The 21,878-nt window shown below is 35.8% G+C and overlaps 1 protein-coding gene across 3 annotated transcripts in view; it reads left to right on the plus strand.

Moving 5' to 3' along the window:
* LRP1B (LDL receptor related protein 1B) overlaps window positions 1-21,878 on the plus strand; it is a 2,222,640-nt gene that overhangs the window by 1,360,110 nt on the left and 840,652 nt on the right. For all 3 annotated transcript variants that reach the window (XM_072613193.1, XM_072613191.1, XM_072613192.1), the window contains 2 exons: window positions 3,578-3,658; window positions 4,749-4,916. In XM_072613193.1, the coding sequence (XP_072469294.1) occupies window positions 3,578-3,658; window positions 4,749-4,916 (249 nt within the window). The remainder of the gene's footprint in view (window positions 1-3,577; window positions 3,659-4,748; window positions 4,917-21,878) is intronic.

Genomic DNA, 21,878 nt, shown 5'->3' on the forward strand with positions numbered 1-21,878 from the left:
CAGGAGTTGACGTTAAAGTCATTACTCCATGTAAGCCATATTTTCCATTTTTCAAAAATTGTGTTAATATTAGCACTGTTCCTCTTCAGATTTTCATATAAATATAATTTCTGAATAATCTGGAACATTTCATCCATGACTACCAATTCTGGGCAGCTCTAGTTTGTATCTTTCATTCACTCAGAACAGAGGATTCTTTCAACATGTGATAGCCTTTACTTTATTCCTAAGGTCTTATGTATATCTCTTTAAAAATATTAATTTGTCAGTAAGTTACCCTTCCTTGTCACCATGGTTTATTTAACCAGTTCCTCTTTTTTCCTCCACATTGCAACAATTTCTATTTGTTTCATCAGAATTTGTTTCTTGAATGATTCTCATTCTTCTTGGACCAGCTTCTCCTGCTGAGTTTTAAGTTGTTGAACCCATCTTTTATTTGAATTCTTTGAAATCTTATCTCCTAGTTTATCTCTCCTTTTCAAATGACTGATAAGATGGAGTGAGCACTTGTCTACAATGTATTATTATCTTATCACATGTCAAATACAGAATAGCAATTTCCTTTCTCACTCCTTGTACCTCATGAGAGGTAACAGAAGGAGTATGTAAGAATCATGATAAAGTATTTACTGAAAACAAAGGTCCAGTAGACAAGGAAGACTAAGACTATGGTGGACATTCTTAGGAAAAATTTTGGAAAGAAAACCTGAGACCTTTAAGTGGAATTTGAATGTGTACTTGCTGAGGATGTTTTTTTTTTCCATATTCAGTTATTTTTAGTCATGTCTAACTTTGTGTGACCCCCATTTTGGGTTTTCTTGGCAGAGATATTGGAATGGTTTGTCATTTCTTTCACCAGATCATTTTACAGATAAGAAATCTGAGGAAACAGGATTAGCTGACTTGCCCAGGGTCACAAAGATGGTATCTGAGGCTAGATTTGAACTCAGGAAGATGAGTCTTCAGGACTATGACCCTCTCTAATGCCCCAGCTAGCCTCCTCTACTGAAGATGTTTAGAGGGATTCATTCTTTACAATGGCATTGAAATAGAACACCTATGAGTTTCTTTTAAATGTATAACTCTATGACGCTGTGATTAGCCTATCCTAATAGAACATATCTCTACTAAAAATGTTATGTTTATCACTATTTAACACCTCAAAAAAGGCATAGTATAGATTTGGAAAGTCTAAAGATGGAATACTAAATGATTAAAGGAATGCTGTATAAAACAAATGAAAAGCAAAAGACCTGAGAAGGGAGTATGATGGAGGTCTACAACATTAGGAAGAAACTAACTCCTCTGGATACAAATTTTATTTACCAAATGTCAAAAGTTAGCCCTTGATATTAGAAAGATATAAGCAAAAGGCAATTAAGAAGAAGCACTACTTTAAATATTGGTAGTAAAGAAAAAAAAATTTTCCCCCACAGGGGTGGTAATATTATACATAATATTAGATATCACAATCAGGATAATACATATTACCATAATATATGAGGTAATATATATTTAGTAATATATAATTGCAGAGAGATAATTAGGAAAAAATAAAGTTTTAGATTAATTCAGTGATGGTAGATCAAAATGAATTAGATTAATTCAGTGATGGTAGATCAAAATGAATTGAAAAAGTGGTCATAGTCTTTAATGAAAAGAATTGTTAACAGGGATTCAGAAGACTCAAGTTCTAGTCCTGGCTCCTACATTAATTAACCAATTTAACTTGGACAAACCACTTAATTCCTCTACATCTGTCTGTTCATTTTCTTTTCTCTAAAATTTTAAGATTAGATGATCCCTGTCCTCTGTTTTTACACTACTTAATGCAATAAAGTATATTCTTTCTCTAAAGATTAATAATTCATTAAAATTTAATTTTGATAACCTTACTGGGGACCAGGGGCCATGGCAGTAGGGAGGAAAACAATATCCTTGTACAAAATGTCATTTGTTACAATGATCAGCTGGATGAGTCGATTTAATACAATAAATATTTACTAAGAGACTAAGGTATAAAGACTATCTGATCTAGTATGCCAAATTCTCTTATCATTTGGTGGATAGAATGAAAGTTGTTTTGCTAATGTCTTTTAAATGAACTCTTATGCTCAAGGATTTATGGTTCTATAAATGCTCCTCAGGGAGTCAAAAAGACCTGGTATTGAATCACTCATTTAAACTCTGGGTGAATTATGTTCTCTCTGTATGAAATGGGAATAATAAAACTTACTCCTGGGGAATATTAGTAAACTATTCTGAGAACCTTGGATGAAATGTGTTTGGTAATTATGTTTCTCTGATGATTTCTCCTTCTTTTTATTCTATCAGGTCTTCCTACAATAACCTTGGTCTTCTAAATCCTTAATTTGCGCACTCATTTGTTATACTTTTCTCTCCTATCCAACCTTATTTCCAAGTTATGAAGTTACCTAAGGTGTTTATACTGGTAGGCTTAGTCTAACTTTTTCATCTCTCATTATCACTTTTTGACCATTTGTTTTGTTTTCCAAAAGTTTTCTGTGGCTTCTCAGGTTATGTCTTCAAATGTTAGTTTTGTTACCAGAAGCTTACAAAGATTACATGATAGAATGCAAGTAGGATTGCAGCCACTGTGCCTTATTCCTGTGGTCAACATTCCCTCCTTCATATCAATATATAATTACTTCATTACTATGACACTATATATTTAAAAAAAAACAATAATAGTTTTCATGCTTTAATTTGGGTCACTGTTGATGAATAGCAATATCTAATTTCAAGGGAAACACTAAAAAATTTTGTTTTCCAATAGATTTAGAGAAGTCATTTTTCATATATTGACACATATTTTCCTTTTTGAACTTATTTTCGCAAACTAAGTGGTTTGGGTTTTTTTTTTTTATTTGGTTAGCATTAAGTATCATGTTTCATATGTGCTTCTGTCAATGTAATATAGCAATTTAAATTCTGTCTACACCTGCTTCAGCAGGTGTAAACACACAAGGCTGTATCCTTGACCAGTAATGTACTTGGTAAGATTTAGTAGTATGTCAGAATCAGAATTCAGTTGAAATTTTCCCCAGTTTAAGTAGCTGGTTTGAATGATTTCCTTTTCTTCCATATTTATCTGATAGATTCGCACAGCAGAAGTCTTAGTTTTGACACTCTCCTACTTTGCCTATCTGTATTCAGGCGAGCACTCTCTTTAAAACATATGCACAATGTTTCAAAGCACCAGAGCAGAGAGCTCCATCCAGCTGTTTTTCATTTATTGGAGGTCGAGTGTGCTGGTACTATTACCTGACATTTATTCGTTCTGCTAGCAATACAACAGTTCCTGTCTGTCCTTCAACAAATGATTCTCCTTGCCTTTCAGTCACTGGAAAAGTACTCATTTAAAAGATGTTAAAATTATGTGTGCCCTCTGTCCTCGAGAAGTTACAACCACTTCAGTCATAGATGTAATGATTCCTCTGTGCCTTTTGTGGAGACCCTGGGGAGGGGCTCTGATCACATTAGTAAATGAGATACAAATTAAATTCAGCACAGTCATTAACACATTTCCTATTGGACGCTTCTGTATCTTTCACAGAATTCCCAACCTGTGAGCCACTAACTCAGTTTATATGCAAAAATGGAAGATGCATTAGCAGCAAATGGCACTGTGATTCAGGCAAGTACCAAATGTTTAACATATAATCTGATTTGATGAGGGACTTGGCTGTCTTGCTGACTACCTTTCTTCAGAGAGGCTAAGTAGAATACTTGTGACATATGCTGAGAGATGGGACTGACACACCAAGGTGATCAGCTTTAAAGGTCACAGGTAGGAATATTTACCTAGTAACTTTTCCCTGTCATATATATGTATAACACTATATGTATATAGACTGAATATTCAAATTGAAGGGAGCTATTAAGGAAATTACATGAATCATCAAGTCCCTTCAAAACTTTTGATTGAAATATTTAGCTCCACAAGACAATAGCCATTTTGCAAGTCATAATTTATGTTTAAATTGCCTTAATTTTCTCACTTCTTACCACTAAAATGGGAATGTTGTGTTGCAATATCTAGCAAATGAATAAAAATCAATTATATAAATACAATTGAATATTTGCAATTTGAGTAATTTCTTAATTGTTTAATTACATTTTTTTAACTGACGATTTTTTAAAATGTTATTCAGAGTTCAATAATGGTCTAAAGCAACCGTTCTTCAAATTTTAGTTACCATATAAGAACATATATATATATATTTGCAGATATACACATAGGTAGTTAGTTGAATTCAAACCCTGGAGAGAATGGGGGAGAGGGCAAATACAGTTTCTTTGGGTTCAATGCATAAATATCAGAGAAAGCATAATTGTATTATGGGCACAAGGAGAAGAAAGGTAGTAGCTTGGAAGGGATTATAATTTATTTATATACCAATTGTACCACAACTGTTACCATTTCATATGAATTCTACCTCAACTCTTTCTTTAATTCTTTTTCTCTTCATGTATGAAATAATTTCATTCATTAGTCAGATCTTACCAGGGATAAAACATGTACCATAATGACTATTGTATAGGCTGTGTATAATTTTGCTGCTTTTCTTAAGATCTAGAGAAAGATGAATTTAAGATCAGTCTCATCAGTTGTAAATAGTACTTTGGGACGAGTTGACACTAAGTGAACATCCTCTCTTTCTATGTAAACTTTCAGATGGTAATACCATCTTCATAGGTTTAACATTACACATGCCTATTTCTAGATGATGACTGCGGTGATGGAAGTGATGAAGTGGGTTGCATTCACTCTTGCTCTGATAATCAGTTCAGATGCTCCAGTGGCAGGTGTATCCCAGGACACTGGGCATGCGATGGTGACAATGACTGTGGAGATTTCAGTGATGAAACCAAAGCAAACTGTACCAAAGAAGGTTAGTTACTTTGGGAAGTAGAGATTTTTATTTTGAGCTGTAAAAGACATTAAGAATTGTTGGTGGTATTCATTGCATTTGAAAAGAAATGGCTCATCCAACAGAGCTCATTTGTGGGGTACTCAGTAAGAAAATTGATTCACTCTTTCTGGCACTGCCATCTATCCCTGCCATCTCTGCTTACATCCCGTTAGCAACTCCTTCTGTCTATGTTACCTTCTCCAGTTGTATTTCTCTCTTTCTTGTAAGCATTTACTTATCACTCCCCATACTCTCCCATCTTCAAAGTTTCTAACCCCCACCAAAAGAGTAAAACAACAATAGTAAACCCTTTTATTTTTACCTATATCTAAAATTAATCTAGGGCAGCTAGGAGGTGCAGTGGATAGAGTGCCAGACCTGGAGTCAGGAACATTCCTCTTCCTAAGTTCAAATCTTGCCCCAGACATTTGTAGCTATTTGACCCTGGGCAAGTCACTTACCTCCGTTTGCCTCAGCTCCTCAATTTGTAAAATGATCTGGTGAAGGAAATGACAAATCACTCCAATGTCTTTGCCATCACAAATGGCATCACAAAAAGTCAGACATGACTACAAAAAGACTAAATTGACCTCAAATTAATCTTTTCTTCCATGTAGTTTTGTACTACTGACAGGAATATCTCTTTATGCTATTCATACCAGAGAAGGGGGCCATATTTATTGTTTTAATGGGTTTCTATAAAATATCTATGTGTCATGTGCAGTTGACTGTATTTGTGAATAAAAAGGCATGTGTTAAGTAACTATGTGCCAGGAATTGTGGAATGGCTTTCTGCTCACCCAAGAGCATGAAAAGGTCCAAGGGACATAGAGCTGAAGCCCAATTCCCTTGTTTCCACACCTTCCTCTCCTGACCAGATACTTACAGAAGAGAGAAGGCAATTTCTAAGAGAAATGCTTTAGTATCTTTGTTGATGATCCTTTCTATGTCTATGTCAGAACAAACCTTGTTTTGTTAAACCTTTTAGGGCTCCTGCCCTGGATGTCTAAGTCGGGAGGGGAAAAATGTAGCATTTCCAATATCTTTCATTTCTTTTTCTGTATGAATAATATTATTTTATGCAATAGTTTATCTAGTTTGGCCTCTTCTGTTCTAAGTGCAGGAAATATCTTTTCTTCCTAATGTCAAAGAATTGTTTCTGTTTTTAATAGGAATTCCAAACATAGGAGTTCTGCTAGATCTGTATATCATCTTGGAGATACCCATTTGTCATTCTGGTTTGGGTCCTTTTATTTGCTTATTACTAGCATAGACTAAAACCTTTTCCTTCTTTGGTTCTGTCAATGAATGAAAAGAAAGGTAGATGACTGAGGAACTTATATAATTTAATTCAAGCTTTCTGAGTTGTATGTTTTTAAACCAATATATTTTAGAATACATTTTTTCAGCTGTTTCAGAATAGAACACGCTTGCTTAGTTTTGGTTTTGCAAGAATAATCAAGATAATTGTAAAAGTCAAATTTCATTTCAAATATGGGAAAATCGTAGCCTATGAATCAGTTAGAGATGATTCTTTGTAACCTTTTAGGTCTCTGATGTATATATACCATTTCCCTGCCTTAACTTGACTGTACAGACATGATGGGAGCAATAGTAAGCCTGAAAAACTCTGTGTCCCTCCTACACTGAATGTTCCTCTGCAGTATTTAACTTATAATTTTGTTTTACTTAACAATTAGATTCATAGATTCTCCTTAGCTTCCCCAAATATTTTTGTTGTTTTTCTTTCAGGATTATTCAAGGGAAATACCTCATAAATTCATAATGTCTTTGGTTTAAATGGACAATTATAGTAACTCAAATTTAGCTATGTCTTACATCTTAAACCTATTATGGTCACATAATTATCCAACTGGCATTTATTAAATACCTAGTATTTGCCAGGTACTTTGTTAAGTGCTAAGTATTTTTTTAAAAGGCACAAGAGAGTCCTGACCCTTAAGGAGCTCACAGGCTAATGGGGGAGAAAACATGTAAAACAATTATGTAAAAAGAAGATATGGGCAGGATAAATAGGATGGGGGGAGGGTCTCACTGGGAAGGTACTAAAATTAAGGAGCACTAGGAAAGATTTCTTTCACAAGGTGGACTTTAGTTGAAACTTGAAGTCAGGAAATCTCTGAAACAGAGATGAGGAAGAGAATTCTAGTCATGAGAAGTAGTCAGTAAAATTGCTTAGACTAGGAAGATGGAGCGCCCTGTGGAAAGAACAACAAGGAAGTACAGATCACTAGATCTCAAGTACATGGTGGTAAGGAAGATGTAAAAGATTACCTAGGTAGGAGGGGACTAGGTTATGAAGATCTTGAACAGTCAAACAGATGGTTTTATTTTTGATCCTACCAGTTAATAGGGGACCAATAGAAATTATTGGATAGAGATTATCATGGTTAGATTTGTGTTTTTGGAAGATCAAGTTGACAACTGAGGAGAAAATATAGAACAGTGGGGCAAAACTTGAATTAGAGGGAGATCAACTGTGTAGCCATTGAAATTGTGCAGGCAGGAGATGAAGAGGGCTTGTACCAGGGTGGTGGCAGTGTCACACGAGAGAAGGGGGTGAATACAAGAGAACCCAAAGGAGACTATATAAAAGTCTAATCATTACCTCTCACCCCAAATATTTCCCCTTAGCCTCCAGTTTGTGGAAGATCCTTGGCCACTGTTAGTTTTGCTGCTTACCTACTCTGTTCCTGTTTTTTCTCTTAACTACCTAGGAAAAGCTTTCTTTATTTCTGCCCTATTTTATTTTCAATTCAGATTATGTATTATGATTATGTATTATTCCCTGGAGTGACTCTTTTCTCTGTGTGCTAATAGAGTAATGGGGGGAAAAGTGCATCTGAAAATTCCTTTTTTGTCTCCAAATCCTTTGCAAAATTTCAGTTCCTTGTATTGCATTAGTCTGCGTACTTTCCATTTGCAACTGGTTTTCTCCATCTTTACAGAAGTCTTTCTGAGCTGCATATGGGGTGTACATCTGTGGCATGCTGACATTGGCCCATAATATGCTGTGAGAGATAAATAGGTTCAAATACAATTTCTTTTGAAGCAAGAAATGAGCTATTTTCTGCAGTTTAAATGACTTTTTTTCTTCCTTTTTCTGTATTTAATTTTCACTTAAATTGATCATTGAATTAAGTTTAAACAGAGTTTTGCAAAAGCTTGTTTAGCATCACGACCCCTATAAACCAGCAGCACAGTCTCTTTAGGAACCCTGGATACTTTGTATAATACTGATGACTATAGGAATACTAGTTGTTGAATTTTATTGGCCTTCTTCTTTAAGGCAATTTAATTTCCACAAATCTATTGCTTAAGAGGCAGTGTCATCACAGAATGAGATCAGGTCTTGGAATGATGAAGATCTTGGGTTTTCAAGTCCAGCCCTTGATACATACTAGCTATGTAACTCTGGGTAAGTCATATACCATAGAAATGTTGTAAGACAAAAATATGCAAAAAATTCCCAAGCTACATTAGGAGTTTCTTACCAAGAGATTCCTAAATTAATGAAATCACACACACACACACACACACACACACACACACACACATGCACACAGCCTATATTGGTCTAAAAATATAAAAAGAATTAACATGTCTGGCTTTGATATGGGAAAAGGGAAACACTGAGGAATCTTATGGATGACAAATCTGCATAACTTTTTAACATATTTCATATTTTGAGCTGTGAATGAAGTATTCCAAAATTAAACAAGTGTATATTTCTAAGAACTAAGAGATAAAAAGGATCACTAACCCAGTGTTCCCCTTGGTAGGTATAGGCAAGAAGGAAGCATAAAATATGTCATCCTTGGTTGACTATTTTGGAAGAGAATGCAGAATAATCTTGAAACTGTTTCAATAGTTTTGAATATTAATGCCCTGATTACTTTAGCCATTGTATAGGTAATCAAAATAACCTCAAATGTATTAAAACTGAGAGACTTGTCAATCCTGCTTTTCATTACTACAAAATCTTAATTATATTTTCTGAGCCCTGTTTTGATGCTGAATATCTAAATGGTGGTTGGGGGAAAATAATTAGCATTTACAATTGTCTAAGCACTGTGCTATGTGCTAGAGATATGTTACAAAAGCAAAAGGGTAGTGAATACTCTCGAGGAAGTTAAATTCTAAAATAACTGAAAACAAAGGTAAGAAAATCATGATCAAAAAGGGCACAGTTACAGGGGTACAAGAATAGAATAGCTTAGCCCAGACTTTGCAGAAAACAATGACAAAACTGATGTGATCGTAGTTCTAGAACTAGAGGCTAAGGGAAAGGATTGGAAAGAGTAATATATGTCAGCAAGGTATTTAGCAAGATTGTTTAAAAAAAAAGATGGGAGGGGTGGAGCCAAAATGGCAGAGTTAAAAGTACAGACTTGCTAGCCCTCTTCCCCCAAACCCAGCCCAATACCTGTAAAAAATGACTCTAAACAAATTCTGAAGCTGCAGACCCCACAGAATGATGGAGTGAATCAAATCTGCAGCCCCTGACAGCCTGGAAGATAACTGGGAAGTATCTATCACACCACACTCGAAGCAGAATGCAGTCCAGTGTGGGTCACACCAGCACACACTGGACCTGAGCAGACCTCAGGGAGACTGAATCTTGGGCACTTGTGGTAATTTGCAGACTTCACAACCCCAAAACAGCAAGGACAAATTGGACTGTCAGTGGAAAAAAACTGTGGGAGCTGTGTGAGAGAGCAGAGTGGTAAGGCCTTAACCTTTGGGTGGCAGAGGAGGTGGAGGAGCCTGAAACAGCAGCAGGGGCCAGGCAGTGGCAGTGACAGCAACTTTTTCTAGAGCTCTGGGCCCACAGATTGGGAGGAGATCAAATGGGTGACAGTACACACCCCACCCCCACTGAAAGCAGAGATGTACCTTGACAAAGAGCTCAAAAGTCAAGTAAATAGCTGGGAAAGTGAGCAAAATCCAGAAAAAGAATCAGACTATAGAATCTTACTTTGGTGACAAGGAAGACCAAAGTATACAAATAGAAGACAATAAAACCAAAACTCCACCATCCAAAGACTCCAAGAAAAATATTATTTGGTCTCAGGTTATGAAAGAGCTCAAAAAGAATTTTGAAAATCAAGTAAGGGAAGTAGAGCAAAAATTAGGAAGAAAAATGATAGTGATGCAAGAAAATCATGAAAAATGAGTCAACTGCTTGCTAAAGGAGATCAAAAAAAATGCTGAAGAAAGTAATACTTTAAAAAATAGACTAACCCAAATAGCAAAAGAGATCCCAAAAGCCAATGAGGAGAAGAATGCCCTAAAAAGCAGAATTGGTCAGATAGAAAAGGAGGTCCAAAAGCTCACTGAGGAAAGTAATTCCTTAAAGATTAGAATGGAGTAGATGGAAGCTAATGACTTTATGAAAAATCAAGAAATTGTAAAACAAAGTCAAAAGAATGAAAAAAATAATAGACAATATAAAATATCTCATTGGAAAAACAAGTGACCTGGAAAATAGATCCAAAAGAGACAATTTTAAAATCATTAGACCATATGAAAGCCATGATCAGAAAGAGTCTAGACATCATCTTTCAAGAAATGATCAAGAAAAACTGCCCTGATATTCCAGAACCAGAAGGTAAAATAAATATTGAAAGAATTCAGATTACCTCCTGAAAGAGATCCCAAAAGGAAAGCTCCTAGGAATATTGTAGCCAAGTTCCAGAGCTCCCAGGTCAAGGAGAAAATATTGCAAGCAGTCAGAAAGAAACAATTCAAGTATTGTGGAAATACAATCAGGATAACACAAAATCTAGCAGCTTTTACATTAAGGGATCATCAGGGCTTGGAATATGATATTTCAGAGATCAAAGGAGCTAAGATTAAAATCAAGAATCACCTACCCAGAAAAACTAAGTATAATGCTTCAGGGGAAAAAATGGTCTATCAATGAAATACAGGACTTTCACACATTCTTATTGAAACAACCAGAGCTGAATAGAAAATTTGACTGTCAAACACAAGAATCAGAAGCATGAAAATTAAACAGGAAAGAGAAATCATAAGGGACTTACTAAAGTTGAACTGTTTACACTTCTACATGTTTATATTCCTACTGTATTCCTACAATACAGATCATATTTTTAACTCTTGAGGCTTTTCTCACCATTAGGGTAGTTGGAGGAATTACATACATATAAAGAGAGGGCACAGGATGAGTTGAATAGATAGGAATGATATCTAAAAAATAAAATTAAGGGATCAGAGAGGAATATATTGGGAGGAGAAAGGGAGAAATAGAATGGGGCAAATTATCTCACATAAAAGAGGCAAGAAAAAAACTTTTTCAATGGAGGGGAAGAGGGGGAAGGTGAGAGGAAAGAGTAAACCTTACTTTCATCGCATTTGGCTTAAGAAGGGAATAACAAGCACACTCACTTTGGTTTAAAATCTATCTTACACTACAGGAAAGTAAGGAGGAAGGGCCTAAGCTGGGGTAATGATAGAAAGCAGAGGCAAGTAGGAGGAGGGAGTAATTAGAAGTAAACACTTTTGAGGAGGGATAGGGTCAAAACAGAGAATAGAATGAATGAGGGGCAAGATACGATGGAGGAAATTATAGTTAGTCTTTCACACTATGATTGTTATGGAAGTATTTTTCATGGCTACACATGTATAACCTATATCAAATTGCTTGCCTTCTCAATAGGGGTGGGTGGGGAGGAAGGAAGGGAGAGTGGTTGGAACTCAAAGATTTAATACGAATGTAAAAATTGCTTTTACATGCAACTGGGAAATAAGATATACAGGCAATAGGGTATAGAAATCTATCTTGTCCTACAAGAAGACAGAGGGGATGGAGATAAGAGAAGGGAGGGGTATGATAGAAAGGAGGGCAGATTGAAGGAAGTGGTAATCAGAATGCAAGTTGTCTTGGGGTAGGTGGAGAGGAGAGATGGGGAAAAATTTAGGAATTCAAACTCTTGTGGAAGTGTCTGTTGAAAACTAAAACTAAATAAATTTTTAAAAGATGGTCAAGAAATATAGTAAAGTGAATGAAGCATAGTTCTGGTATTCTTGAAAATAGTGGGCCAGGAGAAGCAGAATTGGTGAATCAGGATAATGAGAACCAGTTCGGGAGATAAAAGGGTTAAAACCTCCAGTGCATAGTCTCTGGTATGGAAAAAAAAAATGTAAATTAACTGAAACAATTTTTATTCAATTATTTGTTAGGCCTACTGACATCTAGATCAAGATTTATTAGACCAAATAAAATTTACATTAATACTCCTCACCTTTACCATTGCTCTTATCTGACCTCTTAGAAACAGTTTCCCTCTCACCTGAATAAATTCTTCACTTTCCCTGTGCTCAGGTCTTAAGTATTTTGTTTTACTTTTTGTTTGGCTAGGGACTGGGTTGAAGTGGAGAAGAGACTGCATGGAGCCCTTTATTTTTATTAGCAAATATACCCCTTTTGCAAAAGGTACATGGTGGTCAGTTTTTATAGGTTGAAGAGAAACACAGGCATCTAATATATTGAGTTCTCTCTAACACTGGGAACTCTCTCTAATTCAATTCTCGAGTGAGGAATTTGGCAGAAGGCAAGCCTATCTTGCCTATCATACAAAAGGGTTTCAGTTCCTGAAATATCAAAGGGACCTTGTTATAAGAATTTTTTTCTTATAAGAATCTCAAGAACCACCCTAATATCAGGTTCCAGTGCATTTGTGCCACTCTCCCAAATCCCTGTCCTTTGTAATGGAATAATGAAGAATTTGGACATATGTTACATCTATAAAATGCCAGATATGTGGAAGTCATCTTATCTCGCTGCTGACAGTTTTATTCATTTGAATTATATATGCTATCATTCTTATTCTCCTTTTTGGGGGAAATAGTCTCTCAAACATATTTCAAGCTAGGAATGAGACCTTTCTGAAGTAAACATATGCATATTGTTCAGTATCTTTAGACAGCTATTCCCTCGGGTCAATTTCCATTCAGAAATAGTTGTAAACATTTATACTGAATAATTTCAACATGAACCTGATGGGGATGACAAAACAGGCCGTCCCTAGAATATATGTTGCCCATTGTTTCTCCTAAGTAGTTTTAATATTCCCTGAATATTTGAATTCATCTTTACTTTGAAACTGCATCTGACCCTGATTTATGGGCACTGTTCTTTGATGCCTTCTGTTTAGCTTACTGAAAAGGGAAGATTTACTGCCTGCTGCAGTAAGTAAATGAGTTGGGTAATGCAGGAACATATGTGATCTCTTATTTACATCGCAAATAAAAATTAAAAGCAAGTTTCAAATTAAGTACATTATTGACCTTCAATTTTGATTTATTGTGAATAATGTTCAACAAGTTCCCAGATCCATTAGGCAGTTAAGTGCATGCTATTATTGATATGCATACTCACATCCTCTCCTATATACTGTTTTTAACTATTCATGTTTTCTTCTCCAAAGACTTCTACTTTCGCTTCAGGCTCTGTTCTTCATCTTCTACTTCTTTCCCTGTCTGTCCCCTTACCCAGCAAACATATCAGAAATTTGGATGATCACAGCATAATTTCCAATCAAATCAAACTTTACACCCTTTACCCGTCCCTTTCTGTACAGTCTTATGCATCGGACTATCTCATCTCTCTAATTGAGGAAAAGAGTATGTTTTAATATAGCCAAGAATAATCCCAGTAGTATTCTCACATGCAAGTTTTTCATTATTAACTTGCTCTGCCTTCTTCACCCTGCTTTCAGCTTCATGAGAAAATTGTGGCTTCTACCTTAGTGATGATCTAACAGCCTGGTTATGGCCATACTCTTAATACCTGGGATTGGTTTCTCTGTTTTTTCTTCCTTGTTCGTTTACCCGACTTTTGCGATTTAAACCTAGTATAAAATAAATGGACTAATAGCTAGGCAGTGCTACAGATATGTCCCAATAGATGTTTTCTTGAAAACCAAGTCTGGTTATTATATATAAAAACAAAGAAAAAATATATTCCCAACACCTAATTTGTTTGTGGATAATGATAATATGACAATGAGCCTTCTCAGACCAAGAAAAAAATGCCTCCCTTTTTCCCATGTAGAAATACTACCTGCCTGACTTTGAAGAATTCAATTCTTGCCTTTGTAGTTATGCTTCCAGATTGCTGGTAACAGCGAAAAGATTTTTTAAAATGCATTTATATTGTGGCTCAGAGTTTGAAAAATATTTTCCTTACAAGATTACAAGATCACCAATTTGGTTCTGTAAGGGATCTTAGAGGCGATAGAAACCCAAACCTCCTAGTTTACTAATAAGAAAACTGAGGAAGGCTCAGGGATTATCTCTAAGGTCCTTTCAAGTTCTAAAACATGATGGATCCCATATTTCAGATCTGAAATAACATCTTGGATTCCAGTCCAGTTCTCTTTTGATTACACCATCCTACCTATCTTACTAACTGCAGGTCAATATTTTGAAAAAAACATAAAGGTCATCTAATTAGATGTGAGGTCCTCTGGGAATTAATCACAGTAAGTATGTGTCCCCAGTGGCTCTCAACAATCCTTCCCCTTCCCTCAGAGTTTAACTTTCTAAAAAAGGGCACTAGATATCTGAGACTGTCTATGGAAGATCTGCATACATGCACAACACGGTCAATTAGTAAATGTTTATTAAGCTCTCATGTACTAAGCACTGTGCCAAACACTAGGGATACAAAGGAGGGCAGAAGACAGTTCCTGTCTTCAGGGAGTTTTTATTTTATGGGATTATTCAACTCGCAAAAAGAAGCTGAAAAGAGGGCATGGGAATGGGTTGAAGGAAGGTACCTGAAATGTGGGTATAGGTGACAGGGAATTTCAGAGTAGAGCAGCAGGCTAGGAAATGAAGAGATGATTGTCCTGAGTGCCCATCCATGTACAATATTTTCTTATGCTCCTAAGGAAACCTACTGAATACAACTGAAGGTGTATGTCACACAATGATATAGTATTAGATCTAGAAGGAACTATAAAGGTCATCATACTCTGGTAAAATTGCTTTAAATGTATTAATCTGTGTACATAAGACATTCTTCTACTAGAACATAAGTTTCTTCAGCAAATGAATTATTTTTTTTCTGTATTACTTCCTGCACTTAGCACCTTGCCCCAAACACAGGGAAACAGGGATGGAGATTGTATCTGTGATTTCAGTGGTGAAAGAAACCCCTGGATGAGGAACCTATTTGCCTTGCACATACAGCACGCATTTAATAAGTGTTGGTTGAGCTTATTCAAACTATACTAAGTTATCCAGATCATTCTGACAACTTTTTAAAAAATTGAAAATCTGCTTCAATATAATCAGTTTCCTTTATAATTCTATGTTTTTTACCGTATGCATTTTAAATTATTATTCTGGGAAAGACTCCAGAGGCTTCACCAGACAACCACAGCAGTACATGATATATGCAAAAAAGTTAAGAACCTGATGTAATTGAGTATCCTTATTCTTGAGGGGAAGAATGAGACTCAGAGAGGTTACAGCAGGTACTAAAATACAGATTTCCCAACTTGTAACCTAATGTATATTATTTATGCCATGTATGCTCCTATTTTCTTTCCCAGATTTCCAACACCAATTTTGAACATTATTCTGTATTCGTAAAATAACTTTCTCTGTCTTTGTCTCTCCTTCTATCTCTTCTCTCTATGTCTCTTTGTCTACTTCTTTCTCTCTTTCTTTTCTTGTATGAACATGGATACATATATACACACACATATATATACATAAACGTAAAGTATGTGCACACACATATGTAATATGTATGTGCACGCACATATACATGCATGTATGCATGTGCTCATGGGTGTACATATATGGATATGTGTGTGTTATGTATGTGTAAGCTTATGCATATACACACATACCCCTTTGGGCTACTGCCACAATTAACATTCAATTTTTGTATCCCCGGAGAGAATGACTACCACCGCTATGTCTATACTCATAAAACCACATTGCTTATTAGCCCCCATCAGTGCATTTACCTTCATTAGTCTAACAGTCCAACAGAGAGCAATCCCAGAGAGTTTAACTATTAAAGAAAGTTGAACGATAGGAAAAGGATCAGGAAGATCAACTGACTGATACAGTGAGCAGATATCTTGGGCTAGCATCTCCTATTGAGTGATTGCTGTTGTGTTCTTGAAGAGGACCATGACATTGGGAAAGTGATGTCATAACTTGCAAGAGAATTGGATTTAAGTGAAGGAGGGCTATGCAAAGTCACCAGATTCACTTTCTCCTCCAGAGATATATAGGTTCAATAGTTAGATATAGATCACTACAACTAGACATGGCCCTGGATACAGTGGGAGACTTTGATCTTTTTAAGCTAAGGTCTTTAACGAGTCTCAATTTGACTGACGCAATGCCCAGGCAGTGATTAAGTATAGGTAAGAAATGAGGCAGAGAATGGCCTCTTCTACATAGGAAAAAAAAATCAATCTGGGAAGGGAAGACCCTATTAAGTGAAATCCTTCACTAAAAGATGCCACTGTTGACGATGTTGTGGGTGGAACAGGAGCTAAACGTTTCCTTCTTCTGTACTGCCTATTTTAGAGGCAGAATAGAAAAAACAAAGAATAACTCCCTCTCAAGAGCTAGGTTCTTCTACTACACACCTAACTTTTTTTTAAATGACAGAGGTGACACCCTCTCTCAGTTGACAGAGCTCCTAGTCTTTAATGAAGCCTTACAGAATGTGTCTTGCTTTTAAAAGGCCACCAGAGGCTAGCCACACTATCATTCCATGCAGTTTGATTGAAGAGCTTCTTCACACAGTCTAGAGGATTAATCAAGTATAAACACTGCTTTACGTTTTCTTTAAGGCTTTAACACTTGATTATCTCTATTATCTACCTCTTACATATTGTAATTTCAGCAGGTGGTTTAGGAGGAACTCATTTCATCAGAGATTATGCTGATCAACACTCTCACTTTTAAAAAAAGTTTAAAAAAGAAGGAGAAACTGCATAGCCCAAATTGTTCCATGACTGGCTAGTTTATAGTTATGGAATTGTGCTAGCGATCTATTATTCCCTCTGAATTTGTTAGATTCAGAAAATTCTTTCTGTTGAAAATTTTGGATCTCAATTATGCAATCCAGATATTTAAACAAAATAATACAATGCCAAATTGTCAAAAAAAAAAACCCACAAATAGTATAAGGAAAACATGACATTTTCTTCATAAAATGCAAATTAACTGGTTTATCTTTTGTTCCTCACATAGTAATTTCTTCTTGAATGTGCTCATATTTAGATACTAAAGCATAGTTCATTAGTAATGTAAGTTGTCAATAGGAATTTATTCATTGGTTTGCCTTCCCCTGGCATAAGACAAAATATCAATTTAAAGATTATTTTAGCTAGGGGTAGTTTCACATGCCTATAATCCCTGCTTCTGAGGAGACAGGTGGATTATCTTCTAGGAAACAGCATCACCAGATAAGGCTGGTCTATTCCCTGAGTTTGGGAAACAAGGATGAAAACAGATGCAAAGTCCAGGGAAGGAAATTCTGACCGGTATCAGGAATTTGGAAGATTAGAGAATGTGATAAAGATAATCACCTCCTCTCAGAACTAAAAAGGAGCTGAATGTCCCCTATTCTAAGCCATACCTGAATCAGGATCATCTCTATAAGGCAGTTTACAAGTGACCTTCCAGCTTTTGCTATCTCATGGCTTCTGGTGAGGGGAAACATGTCTCATGCAGAAATTTTCTTTTCACTTTGGGATGCTTTAATCGCTAGGAAGCTCTTACTTAAATCAATGAAAAAGCATTAATTTTTGTTAGTATATTTTGTTATTAAATCATTCATATTTCCCAATGTATTTCCATCTCTTCTACCAAAGAGTTATCTCTTGTAACAAAAGATAGAAGGAAAAGTGGGGAAAATCCTTCAAAATGAAGTTTCATTTCATGTATAGATGATTAAAAGGCCATGGGAAAGAAATTAGCAGCTGGTTTGGGTTAGGAGTTCATCAGCAAGGTGGTAATTGAACCTAACTTAGAAGGAAATTAAGAATTCTAAGCTGAAAAGATGAGCAGAGTTCATTCCAAATATGAAGGTGAAATTCCTCTCCAAAAGCTTGCAACTTATACTTTGCATTTTGTGCTAGCTCTGGGAGCCAGTAGAACAAATTTCCACCGTATTCTCTGTAAACAATTCTTATGACAACCAAAGACTGCTGGCATATCACCATTCAAATATTCCCTTCTTTAGTCTAAATAAACCCATTTCCTTCAAGAACTCCATATAGGACATGATCTTGAATTCCTTTATGTTAGGATTGTTCTCCTCTGGGTACTTTCTATGAAAAAAAAAACTATTAGGGTAAAAAAAGTGAGGTTTTTTTTTTAATGAAGTTTAACTCCATGTGAAGTGTTTAAATAAACTGAAAACATTTTTTTTTAAGTTCATAGTTTAATTCCTTAACCATGCTTTTCTCCAATATCCGTGAGCATGTTCTGATTTTTTTCCACTGGCAGATCCGTGGATAAGCAAATGGATCATGTGGGAGCACACTCATTTATATCCACACATACTTCAGGGTTAAATTTCTGCTTTTCCAAAGTTTAGAAAAAAATATTAATGTGCTCTGCCATGGTGAAAAGATTTCTGAATTTGGAATCAGAAAACCGAAGTTCAAATTCCACTCACTGTTTTGTAACCTTGGGCAAGTGTTTTTCTTGACCTCTTTCCTTATCTACTATCTCTAACATCCTCTCTAGCTCTTAATCCTGTAATTTATTTGCAGGTAACATGAAAAGAGAAATGACATGTTATAGAGGAAGCACTGCAGCCTAGAGAACTGCATTTTAGTCTAGGTTCTGCCTCTGACAGGATGAGTGATCTTGGGAAAGTCACTTTAAATCTTCTGGGCCTCAGTGTTTTTGCCTACAAAATAAAAGGGTTGATCAAGATAATTTCAAAACTCTGTGTCATCTCTAACATTCTGTAATTCTGTGACAAGAGGGAAAAATTACACACAGTGGAAATATAGTGCTTTTAACTTTTCCAGCCAATTTGTAATGAATGACAAGCTGAAATATAAGCTACAGTAAAACAATGAAAAGAGAAAAGTTATTGATTTAGATTGTTCTTGAGATTTAAATATCCATCATATCTGGAGCACATTTATTAACTCTTTTCTCAAAGGGCTTTTGCTTTTTTTTCTGAATCATAAATGCATTATTATGGAGAAATATTTATGGTGTAGACATGATTATGCAAACTTGATTTTTTTGTAACTTGTAAGGAAAAAAACTTTGTCTTTCTAGATTTTCTCCTTTTCCAATTGCTGGAATTTAGTCACATTGAAACAATTTGAATCACTGGAATAAATTCCACCACTGGATGAATCTCTTCCTCCAGGGCTTTGCCTTTATTTATTTATTAGGTTTCTCAAATTGGACCCTTGGCTTAAATAGCTTCAGGGCAGAAATACAATAGAATGGCATTAGTTAAAATATACCCAGCATCAGCAACATGAAAACATAATAGTAAAACAGCATGAGCATATACATAGAAACATAGTCATCATTTTACCACCCTATTGGGGCATGCCAGCTTACAAAGACATATCTTATACCATATCCTGAAGCTCAGGAAACTAGGACTCACAGAAAGTACAGTAGGCAAAGATTTCCAGCTAGGAAGGACTTCTATGTATAGTCATAGGAAGTCAAGTTTTCAATGTGGGAGTGTGATAGAAGCTCATCTCAATTGATGAGACAATTTTTAATGTTTTTAAGAGAAAAAACACTACAAAAACAAGCAAAAAATTCCTACTCTATCTCTTCCTCATTATGCCACATGAAGAAGCCATATATATCATGACTACAAATTCTATGTATGTAGCTCTACAATTAATAGAAACAAATGTGGAAAGAGTGAGAAACAGAGAGAGAGAGAGAGAGAGAGACAGAGAGAGAGACAGAGAGAGAGAGAGAGAGACAGAGACAGAGACAGAGAGACAAAGACAGAGAGAGATCGAGAGAGAAACAGAGACAGAGAAATTTAGGTATTTGGAGGGGAGGATATAAATCTGAAGTTTATTTGTTTTATTTTGTTTTGTTGAAAACACAGAAGACCACAGTTTCCTTAGCCCTGTTGGGAAGTTTAGATGGAAATTAAAGAATGATTTGTATTTAACTCATTTGGAGAAGACAGTGAATTGTGTAGTTAACAATTGTAATTTACATTTTTAGGCAGAGACTCATAAAACGTCATTGCAGATAAAAATTCTGAAATGATTTTATTGTCTAATGAGAATTAATAAATAAACAGAAAGGTGCTTAAGTGCTTACCATGTGCCAGGTGAATTCTTTTGGGAAGGCAAACTAGGCTATCTTTTGTCTCAATTATCATTTACCTTTCATCACTGAATGGGCATTGCCTCAGATAAATTGAAACTAGGGAAAGATCTTAGCTTCAAAAGGACAAGGTCTCCCACTGCATCCAGCGTCATCACCAGTTGCCCTGACCTATGTTTTGCCAAGGAATTTTGATGACTCTGGAGGAGAGAATGAGGCTGAAGATTTTACACAGTTCTGCTTCACTTCAATCCAATTCACTTGCAAGCAAGACTTCCTCCTCCTGATGTCACTGGTTCACTTTAGAATGAAGGCTAAAGAGCACCAATGAATAGCCTAAAATGTGCCAGACATGGCGCTAAGGGTTGAGGATACAAATATGAACATGAAACAACCTCTGGCATCAAGAAGTGTATAGTCTAATTGCATATAGTCTAAAACGACACATAGGGATAGATGGTGACCAGATAGAGGCACTTAGGAATTGTTAAAACTTCAGAGATTTTCCCTAGAGTCATAGGATTGTCAACTGTGGTATTATTAATTTGATTATCATTCTCAAAACAAATAGAAAAGTATGCGGGGTTGCAGGTGGGGTTATATGTCCTCATAGATGGGAAGATAGATGCCTGGGTAAGCTCTGCTTTCATGGTGCATAACTAGATGAGATATAGTAAGACTATTTGGAATTTTATTAGAGAATGGAACCCTTGTAAGTAGCCTAGAAATTGAACACGAGTAAGCATTTATTAAATGCCTACTGTGTGATAGGTTCTATGTTGGGTGCTAGAGATATTAAGACCTGTAATGAAGTAGTCCCTGCTCTCAAGGAATTTACTTTGCATAGTGGGGTTGTGACTTATTTCATCTCTTTTAAGGGGGAGGAAAACATATTACAAAGATCACTTCAGACACTGAGGTAATGCTGACCTTGTTCTCACTATACTATTCCAAAAATCTGATAGATCATAGGCCAATAAGATTAACAGAATCCTCCTATACCCAATACTTCAACATACAACTAACCTGCACAAAAGAAATCCTGCGGGTCACAGGTTACTTCAGGAAATCACATATTCATATGATCTATGCTTCATTGTATTTTTATTTATTTTGTTAAGAATTTCTCAATTTCATTTTATCTGGTTCTGCAAGTAGGGGTATTGTGGGTTGGTTGTATGACACCTCTCTCCAGGTAATTCTGTAAGACTATAACTAACAGAGAGGGTGTCCACTTGCATTGGTAGAGGTAGTTTTTTCATCTGGTAGTTTTTCTACCAATAAATCACAGATTGTCCCAATCTCTATGACTCTATCACTCTGGTACAATAATTAGCTCATTTTAACTCTTCAGCTTTAGGGAACCTTATTTTAGATGAAAACTTATCAATTCAGTCACAATCACTCTGTGTCCCAGTAAGGAAAATGCCTCACATTAAGCAAAGTTTGAGTTCTCAGACTAACTTCACGTTTCATGTATCTCTACGTAAGTGAGAGGGAAAGCATCAAGCTTTTATCAAGCACCTATTATATGCTAGGTGCTATGATAAACACTACAAATATTATCTTTGCAACAAC

Source organism: Notamacropus eugenii, chromosome 5 (assembly GCF_028372415.1).
Source record: "Notamacropus eugenii isolate mMacEug1 chromosome 5, mMacEug1.pri_v2, whole genome shotgun sequence".
NCBI classification, from domain to species: domain Eukaryota; kingdom Metazoa; phylum Chordata; class Mammalia; order Diprotodontia; family Macropodidae; genus Notamacropus; species Notamacropus eugenii.